At 27.0% G+C, this 10,375-nt stretch overlaps 1 protein-coding gene across 1 annotated transcript; it reads left to right on the forward strand.

Annotated features, from left to right (window-relative positions):
• The first annotated feature begins 1,033 nt into the window (after nt 1-1,033).
• Nucleotides 1,034-1,894, forward strand: LOC131170619 (uncharacterized mitochondrial protein AtMg00810-like). The gene has a single exon (XM_058130091.1). The coding sequence runs from the start codon at nt 1,034-1,036 to the stop codon at nt 1,892-1,894; it is 861 nt and encodes a 286-aa protein (XP_057986074.1).
• Nucleotides 1,895-10,375: the final 8,481 nt, after the last annotated feature.

Raw genomic sequence — 10,375 nt, forward strand, 5'->3', positions numbered from 1 at the left:
TGTTCATGGGTTATTCTTTGACCAATAAAGCTTATAAGTTGCATGATTTATAAGCTAATTCTTTTTTTGTCAGTAGAGATGTTTTGTTATATGAGAATGTTTTTCCTTTTCAGTTTTTTTTCTTCTGTCGATTCTCCTTCTCTTCCTATTCCTATATTAGAGTCTTCCTTGCCATCTCAGGACTTTGCACCTCTTGCAGATAACACTTCTAATTCTCCTGATGTGTCTCTTTCTACCACTATTCCTTCGTCTTCACATCCTTCTTCCCTTGTTGTTTCTCCACCTGTCATATCTTCTCTTCCTCGAAGGAAATCCACTAGACATATTACTAAACCTTATTGGCTAAATGATTTTGTGCATATGGTAGTGACACACTCCTCTTCTACTGTTACATCAGATCAGTCCACCTCAGGTATATTTTTTTTCACCCATTGCTTTTAACCCAGCTTATAAATCCTTTGTACATAATGTGTTAACTGTATTTGAACCAACCACATATTTTCAAGCATCTACTGATGCTAGGTGGGTAGAAGCTATGCAACAAGAATTGCAAGCCCTTGAAAAAAATGAGACTTGGGTGTTGACTGAGCTTCCTAAAGGAAAAAAACCAATTGAATCAAAGTGGGCGTACAAGGTTAAATTTAAGCCCTCTGGTGAAGTGGAAAGATTGAAAGCCAGGTTAGTAGTTGAGGGGTATAATCAAATTGAGGGTGTTGATTATAAGGACAGATTTTCTCCAGTTGCAAAAATGGGTACTATCAAAATTTTTATAGCTCTTGCTACTGCTAAGTGTTGGCCTATTTTTCAACTTGACATTAATAATGCATTTTTGCATGGTTTCTTGGATGAAGAGGTGTATATGTCACCACCTCCAGGCTATGATAAAGCCTTACCTGGTTAGGTTTGCTTACTCAAGCAATCTCTTTATGGTCTCAAGCAAGCATCTCGGCAATGAAACATTGAATTTACAGCTTTTCTTTATTCATTGGGATTTATTCAATCTCAACATGATCATTATTTATTTATAAGATCTATGGATGAAGAATTTTTGGCTTTACTCATATATGTTGATGATGTGATAGTTACAGGCACTTCCATAACTGCTATTACTTCTGTCAAAAAGGCACTTCATGATAAGTTCACAATTAAAGATCTTGGTCCCCTTAAGTATTTCCCTGGTCTTGAAGTGGCGCGTTCAGATTCGGGCATTATTGTCAGTCAAAGAAAATTTATTTTGGATCTAATTCAAGACACTGGTTTGTCTAATGCCAAAGCTGTTACTAGTCCTTTGCCTATTGCCTTGCATCTTTCTCCTGACACAGGGGATCTTTTGCCTAATCCGAATCAGTATAGAAGATTGGTGGGACGCCTATTGTATGTTAATCTTACCAGGCCAGATATCAGCTATGCGGTTCAACACCTTAGTCAGTTTATGTCTGCTCCTCGAATGCCTCATTGGATAGCAGCTCTTCATGTTGTCAAATACCTAAAGTCTTGTCCCTCTAAAGGTTTATTTTTTCCTGTCTCTAACGATATTCAATTGTCCGCTTTTTGTGATACGGATTGGGCTTCCAGCACATTTAGTAGAAAGTCATTAACTGGCTATTGTGTATTCTTTTGGGGTGCCTTTATTTATTGGAAAACTAAGAAGCAGGCCACTGTTTCCAAATCATCTGCTGAGGCGGAGTATCGTGCCATGGCTGCTACTGTGTGTGAGCTCTTGTGGATCACTTATGTGCTTCGTGATCTTCAAGTTTCTGTTATGCTTCCCATCCCTCTCTACTGTGACAATAAGGCAGCATTACACATTGCTAGTAATCCAGTCTTCCATGAGCGCACCAAGCATTTGGAGATAGATTGCCATAACGAGATCAATTACAAAAGGGCTTTGTGATTCCATCTTATGTTTCTTCAGTCACTCAGCTGGCTGATGTGTTTACTAAGCCTTTGTGTACTCCTACTCATTCTCGTTTAATTTCCAAGTTGTCTTTAGTGGACATCCTTTCACCAGATCCAACTTGAGGGGGGACTGTAGAGATTAGTTAGTTTATTTAACTCTACCAGCTGGCATGTATATTACTTATATAAATACTCTTCTTAGTGCAGTTGATCAATACAAAAAAAATTTATTCAGTTCATTTTATCATTTTCTCACATTTTCTTTCTCTCTTTCAAAATATCTAAACATAGTGTAAATTACTTTATTTATTTATTTTTACTTTATGTCATTGCAAATAAATTATTTATTAAAAAAATAAAAAAAAACTTTTAAATGATTTTATATAAATTTTATTTACTTTAAAATAATATTTTTCTAAATTAAAAAAATTGAAATCTTCAAATAAATTAGATTTTAGCAGAATTTTACTGTATAAATGGATAATCCCAACGCTCACTGTCCGTTTGCATAGATGATGGTGATGACGAGGCCTACTCATAATAGACTACCACTACTTCCGCACTAAGGCATCCATAATTCAATTGTTTTTTTCATGAAAAGCAGCATTCTCTCTGTTCTTACTTTTCTTTACCCAGGAACACCAATATCTTTCTTTGTCTTTTTATCACAATTTATTACTACTTTTTTAAAAATAAATAAATAAATAAATAAAAGTAAGGGAGACGTACATTTCTCTTTTTCAAAATGTTTAAATATTAAAAAGTTTATTTAAAAATGTTTTTAATTAATAATATTAAATAAGAGATTTATTAATTATTATTCATTTTATATATAATAATACATTATTATTATTATTATTAATGTTAATCATAAATGTACTACTCTATAAATAATAATTAAAATATAAAGATATATAATATAATTAATAATAGATAATTATGATTGCAACATATATAGACTATCACATAATAGGCTAAATTAGATTGAAATTAATCTATATTTTCTGTTTAAAATTTAAAACTTTATAGTAATTCAATTTAATTATTTTTAAGTTTAAAATGAAAGAATTTAATTTTTAAAAGTAAAAATCATATATTATTACGTGAAATTAAAAATTTTATTTATTTTTTTTTATAAATGATTTATTTTAAATAAAACTTTAAAATTTAGAGAATTTTAATGAAAAAGATTTCAATTTTAATTTTAACTTTGATCGATTTTAATTTGATAAAATTTAATAATTAAAAAAAATTATTCATAATTAAATTGATTAATTCTCATCAAATTTTAGTAATTTATTATTATTATTATTATTATTATTCACTAAATGATCCTTAGTGGGTGTCGTACTGGAACTTCGAGACGAAGGCATCCAAAATTCAATTACTTTTATTAAAAGTAGAAGTCAGTGTTGGTACTCAGGCTTGCTTCCCAGATAAACACCAATACTTTTCTTTGTCTTTTCCCCACAACTCATTACAATTTTTTTTTCTCTTTCTTTTTTTTTTTTAAATAAAAGTAAAATATTGTTAAAAAAAATTTTAAATTATTTTACTGTTTTAAAATTACCATAATTAAATTATTTTAATTTAAAGTAATGTTTTAAATAATAATAATAATATTAAATAAATTTAAAGTGAGTGGAGTTCTTTAATGGGTAAAAGTTCCATTTGAAATTGTAATTTAAATATTAAAAAGTTTATCTTAAAATGTTTTTAATTAATAATATTAAATAGGAGAATTATTAATTATAAAAATTTTATACATAATAATATAGACTATCACTTAATAGGCTAAATTAGATTGAAATTAACTTAGAAATAGTTTTAAATTAAAGTTAAGAGAATTAGAATTATAAAGATTTTAATTTTAATTTGATTTAATTTAATAATTAAATTGATTATTCCCAATCAAATTTTAATAATTTTATTTTATCTTTTTTTTTTTTAAACTAATTTCAGTATGGAATATCCTTGGCGGGCCTCCACCCGAACTTCCAGGCGAAGGCATCCGGAATTCAATTTGGGTGCGCTGTAATTTATGTTCTTTTTATAATGTAGATCTCATTAAATTAAAAAAAAATAAATTTAAAATTATAATTATTAAAAAATATATTAATTGTTTTAAAATTTTAAAAATGTTGACTAATTATAAAATTATTCATATATTTTATACATTAATCATTAAATATTATAATCATTTACAAATAAACTATTATAATTTGTAAAATTTTATTTATCATTATTATTTTAATAACATATAAATAATTATATATATTTGTTAATTTATAATATTTACATATATTATATTATAGTATATTTTATATATAAAACAATAAAAAATAAAGCATGAATTTAAATGTAAATTATTAATAAAATAAAATATCAAATAATAAATTATTTTTGTATTAAAAATAGAGATAAATATATTTTATTTATTTTTATTAAATTTAATAAAAAATTAATGATAATTCTAACGGTATGAATTAATTTATAAGTTATAGGTTTAATCAAATTTTAAAAATTAAATTATCTATAAATAAAATTTCATAGACTAAATCAATTTTATATTTTTTAAAATAAATTTAAAGACAGCTTAATTATTTTTTACTATAATAAATGATAAATTAATTAAAATTTTAATAGACTAACTTTAATTTTATTAAAATATTAATGTCTCAATTAAACAATTATAAAATTTAAAGTATAAATTTAATAAAAATTAAATTATCTTTTCTTTTATTAAAAGCAGCAGTAGGTACTCACACTTGCATCACAGAGAAAAACCAATACTTTTCTTTTTCTTTTCCTCAAAACTTATTACAATTTTTTTTTCTTTTTTAGCTTAGGAAATTAATTTTAATAATAATACTAAAAAAGCTCTTAAATATTCCCTAAAAAGTCTTAAATAATGTAAAAAAATTTAAAATTATTTTACTGTTTTAAAATTACCATAATTAAACTATTTAAAGCAATGTTTTAAATAATAATTGTCACGACCCAACCTATGGGCCGGACCGGCACTAGGACCTGGGCCAGCTTAAAGCCCCCGAGGCCCGTAGTAAGCCTAACTATTCCTCAAATCCATAACCAGGCCCACAATTTAGGCCCAATATGCATATAAAATAATTTAAATCAAACTGTTATAATTTCATTTCGGGCCAACTTAGCCCAGAAATTTTCAGAAACTAAAATCAGGGGAGCCCAGCTCAACCCTGTTACCTCACTTACAAACTGTTTAAATACCATACAAATATTCATTTATTAATCTTAAAAATTTAAATTAACACAACCTCTACCAAGGTCCACACTATTTCTAACACATGCGGAGTTCTAGATTTTAAATTTAGAAAAAGATAGTAAAACAATTAAATAATTGACGTTAAACCTGCGAGGAAGAAAACAGGTTGTTCTGTAAAATAACTCCTCCTGGCACGAAAAATATTGAACAGGAGTGAGCGTTCGACTCAGAGAGTAAAATATCAATTTTAACCATAATCTCTATAACTATCTAAAACTAATGCACCCTGTAGAGTGAAATGCAACATCAGCAATAAATTCACATCATAGCATCAAAAAGGTAATTTGGAGCACTCACACACCCTGTAGCATCAATCATAATATATTGGGAGCTGATCCCCTATACAGCTCTCTTAAATCCAACTCAGTGGTGCCAAGAACTCAAGCGGGACTTTCGCTTAATAAACCAAATCGAGGTCCCAAATAAGAACTTAAGCCGTGACTACCCCTCGAAGGCAGGTCCCAATGAAGAACTCAAGCCGTGACTATCCCATCCTATCCATAGTCCACACCACATCACACGCACGCCAACGCACGCACACTGCTCCAAATTACCACAACAACACTCATGGCACATTAACAGTTATGAATGCAACATAATTCGTGCCTAGAGTTTAACTACATAAATATATGCATATAAGTGATGCATGGGCATGCTGAACATATAATAATATCGAAATTACAATTAAAATTAATATTTTACTCACAAACTTGACGACAAATTACTGTGGCGGCTGGGCGGAGGAAGAAGGCTGTCCCGGCTCACCTGACAATTACATTATATCTATTTAATAAATTTGACTCAATACAAACAAAGAAAAAAATCAAGTACGTCCTAAGTCGTGCCGAAAATCCGGCAGAGTCTCCCCTATACCTAGGACCTACCCAACCTGCAAAAGGGCTAAAAACACACTTCTATATTCACAATCCATATATCAACAGTTCAATCATATCACACAGCCCCTCCTGGGCCCATCAAATCAATCATCCATCACAATACGCAAAATTTCAATTTAGTCCTTATTATTGATTATTTTTGCAAAAACTGCCCAAACAAGCTCTAAAAATTATAAAACTTTGCCCCGCGGTCCTTAGCAATATTACTAAGTTATTGCAAAAAGAATCGTAATTTTCTAAGCTACCACGAATATTTTATGGATTTTTAATCCTATTTAAGCACTAGAAAATTACGAAAAAGCAAGGTTCGGGTTTACCTTTGCCGATTCCGACTTCGGGAACGCGCTCAGAACGTCTGACAATGGGGGGCTAGCCAAAACCTCGGTCCAATTCGGAGACTTTTCGTGCAGTGCATGCGGCGAAATTTGCGAACCGGTCAACTGTCGAATTTCCGCGAATCGAGGATACCTACACGAAGCCCATAACACGGGGGTTAGTACATAAATTTTTCAGAATTTTCTAAGCTCATTTAATGGTCGAAAATACACTGCGAAGTTCCGTGGGACCCACCGAAAAACGGTGTCGGAAAAATTCGAAATTTATGTCGTTGCGAAGCTCTCGACGAATGGAGCGTGCTGGTGGCCTCGGTTTCCTCGTGGGATTCACGGTTTTCGAGAAATTTAGCCCAAAAGTCGAAATGAGCTAAAATCTTCCCGAGCAAAAATCGGACAATTCGCTCGATGGATTTCGGCGTTCTTGGTGTCTATGGAAAGCTCTCGCCGAGTAGATGATTTTGGACACAAGACCCGGTCCAATCGGTGGCCGGATCGACTGGATTTGGCCGGAGAAGTCGAAGCGGCGCGCGCGCGCGCAGGGACGCTTTCACGTGCGTTTTTCCGTCCGTTCGGGCGTGGCCCGGCATTGTTGGGTGGCCAGCGCTGGTCTTGGGCTGGGCGGCGGCTGGGCGGCGGTTTGGGGCGGAGAGGAGAGAGAAACGAGAGAGAAAAGGGAGAGAGTCATCGCGCGCGGGAGAAGAAAAAGGAAGAAGGAAAAGGGCCGGTCCGATTTGATCGGTCCGATCCGGTCCTGTTCGATTCGGCCGGTTCGATTCAAAATACAAAATTTTGAATTTTTACTCTGCCTCGGGACCGAAAACGAGGTCCAAAAATTTCGAAAAAAATTCCATAAAACTCAGAAAAATACGTAGACTCCAAATATATTTTTAGTTTTGCCACGTGGTCTTTAAATTAATTTTTAAAAATCATCAAAGTTTGTATTTTCGGAAAATCGAACCCGATTTTTAAAATCCGAAAAATCTCAAAAAAATTTCTAAAATTTAAATAAAATTAAAATACCAAAAATACTCATAAATAATAAAATTTTGGGGTGTTACAATAATAATATTAAATAAATTTGAAGTGAGGTGGAGAAAACTATAAAGGAATTCTTTATTTTTTATAATTTAATAAAACTAAGATTATATTTGTAAAATTAAAAAATGATTAAAAAATAATTAAATTAAATCAAAATAGGAGTTGTATCAAATTAAATAAAATAGGTTTATTTTTAAAGATTTTAATTCATTAATGAATTAATCTATTCATCTAAAAAGGTACAAATTTCTATTAAATAGAAAGTTAAAATAGGATAAATTAATATTTAATTCTTTAAATTTAATAAAATTAATAAGTTAGATCTTATTTTTTAAAAAATCTACAAATGTTTTTCCAAGGGATATAATTAAAAATTAATTGTAAAAAATTTAAAAAAGAAATAAAAAAGTTCTCAATTGCAATTTGTTCTTGAAAACTGTTTTTCTTTTTAATTTTTCTGTAGAAAATAATTTGTGATAAATAAATTTAAAAAAAGAAAAATATTTTTAATGAAAATATTTTAAATTTTAGAAAATTATTATTTAATTATTCTATGTTAATAAAATTAATTAATTAATTATTCTATTTGAAAAAATTAATTACTCCTCATATTTTTATTCAGTTTAATTTTTTATTTTTTTATCAATTTACGTATTAATTTAAATTTTATTTATTATCTATAATTTTAAAAATATAATTATATAATTTATATTTTTTTTTAAGTCTGAAACTATTTAGTGCTAAACAATAATTTCTTTATAATTTAAATAAATGGACTAAAAGAAACTTTAATTTAGATAAGATAAATAAAACAATGAAAACAGAATAAAATTTAGTGATTAATAAACGTATTTTTAAAATAAAAATTAAATAATTAATTTTATTAAAATAAAATAATTAAAAATAAATTAATTTTTAAAATTTTGAACTGTTTAACTATTGAAAATTATATAAAATAAATATATTTAATTATTAGGAGTAACAAAGTTAGTTTTAAAAATATATAAATTAAGTTATTAATTTTATTAAAATATAAAAATAAATAATAATTTATTTTTATAAAAAGTGATATATAATTAATAATTAAAATTAGACCTCTATATAGGCTAGCAGAGTAAGGCTGACATCATCTCTACGCCAGTGATTCGGAGCAACCTTCCATTTGATTGGCGCCACGGTACGCAACTTTCTTCGGCCTTTTCCAGTCAGCAATGAAGTGACTTGTTTTTAAATTTATTAATATTAAATTTTTTAACTAATATATATTTATTAAAAAATAAAAATTATTATTTAATTTTTTATTTTAATAAAATTAATTATTTAATTTTATAAAAATAAATAGACAAATTTATTACTATAACGCAAACTATTATTGAATAATCCTTGACATTGCAAAAAAGTAAAAATAATAAAAAAATAAAAAATAATCCTACACATGATAAAAATATTAAAGATAAATCATTTTAATATATATATATATAGTCGAACCTCTACTTTACGCTGATAGTTATTAAAATTTAATTGATATAAATATTTTAATAAAAATAATTTTTAAAATTTAAAAATACTTTATTTGATGTAATTATAATATAAAAATAAGAAAAAAATATTTTTCGAAATAGAATATAATTATGTAAAATAATTATAAAATTAATAACAATGTAAAATAATTTTGATTCTCAGATTTTCTATGTGATATTGCATTTTTTTAGGTAATATTATATATTTTATGTAACATTAATAATTTTGATATAAAATTAATAATAAACAAATATATTTAATGAAATATTGCACTAGTTAGAGAAATTATTTGCATATAATAAATTTTTATTAATAATATGGTTTATATTTTCAAAATTATAATTAATGATAAGATATATTAATTTATGAATTTTCTTCATGATATGATTTAGATTTTCAAAATTATAATTAATGATGAATAAATATTAATTTTTAAACTTAAAACAATCTTAATTGGTCCAATTAAAATGAAGAAATATAAAAAAAAATCTAAAAATTTATAAATAATAATAATAAAAAACTCTAAGCGATCAAAGGATCGCTTCCTTTGTATATATAGACACACACTAACAAAACCCTCTCTATAATAATTTGATGTCTCACTCACTAAATCTTCCAAGCATGTACGAATAAAATAATTAAAGACTTAAATAAAGATTAATCTCTGAATTCCTAAAAGTCACTGATTTTATCATTGAAATTTTATCCAAAGAGGATACTGTAATTCTCTTTTTATGTTTGTGGGTGCATGTCATTGTCAACCATGTTGATGTTGCTCACTCTTGACACTTATCACTTGTAGTTACTAAAATTTTAAATAAAAAAATAAATCTAAAGATATTATTGCAAATTAATAATTATTATTTTAAATATTTTAAAACTTTATTAATTATTTTAATCCTTTTATGAACGAGATAAAAATATAAAATAGATGATATTTTCTTAAGATTAAGATCTGATTTAATACTATACTTTTTAAGAAGTTTATTTTTAGAAAGTATAAATATAAATAAATTTTGTATATAAATTAATTTTATTTTTAAATTAGAAAAGTAAATAATATTTATAATATAATTTCAAGTATAATAAACTGGAAGACAAATTAATAATTTATATTACATTTAATTAAAAAACTACAATTTATCAAGTCTCTTATAAAAAAATTTATTTTAAAAATAGTTTAAAAAATCAATTTAATAATATAAATTAAATAAAAAATATTTTAACTTTTTTTTGAAAAGTTTTACTTTTTTTAATAAAATATTTACTTACCTAATCAAATAAGTTCTAAATAAAAGTAAGTAATAAGATAAAAAAAGAAAATAAAATATAGAAAATATTATAGAATGCCACGTGGTTTAATATTCTCTCCTTTAGACAAGTGA

This window comes from Hevea brasiliensis, chromosome 11, assembly GCF_030052815.1.
Source record: "Hevea brasiliensis isolate MT/VB/25A 57/8 chromosome 11, ASM3005281v1, whole genome shotgun sequence".
Lineage (NCBI taxonomy): Eukaryota > Viridiplantae > Streptophyta > Magnoliopsida > Malpighiales > Euphorbiaceae > Hevea > Hevea brasiliensis.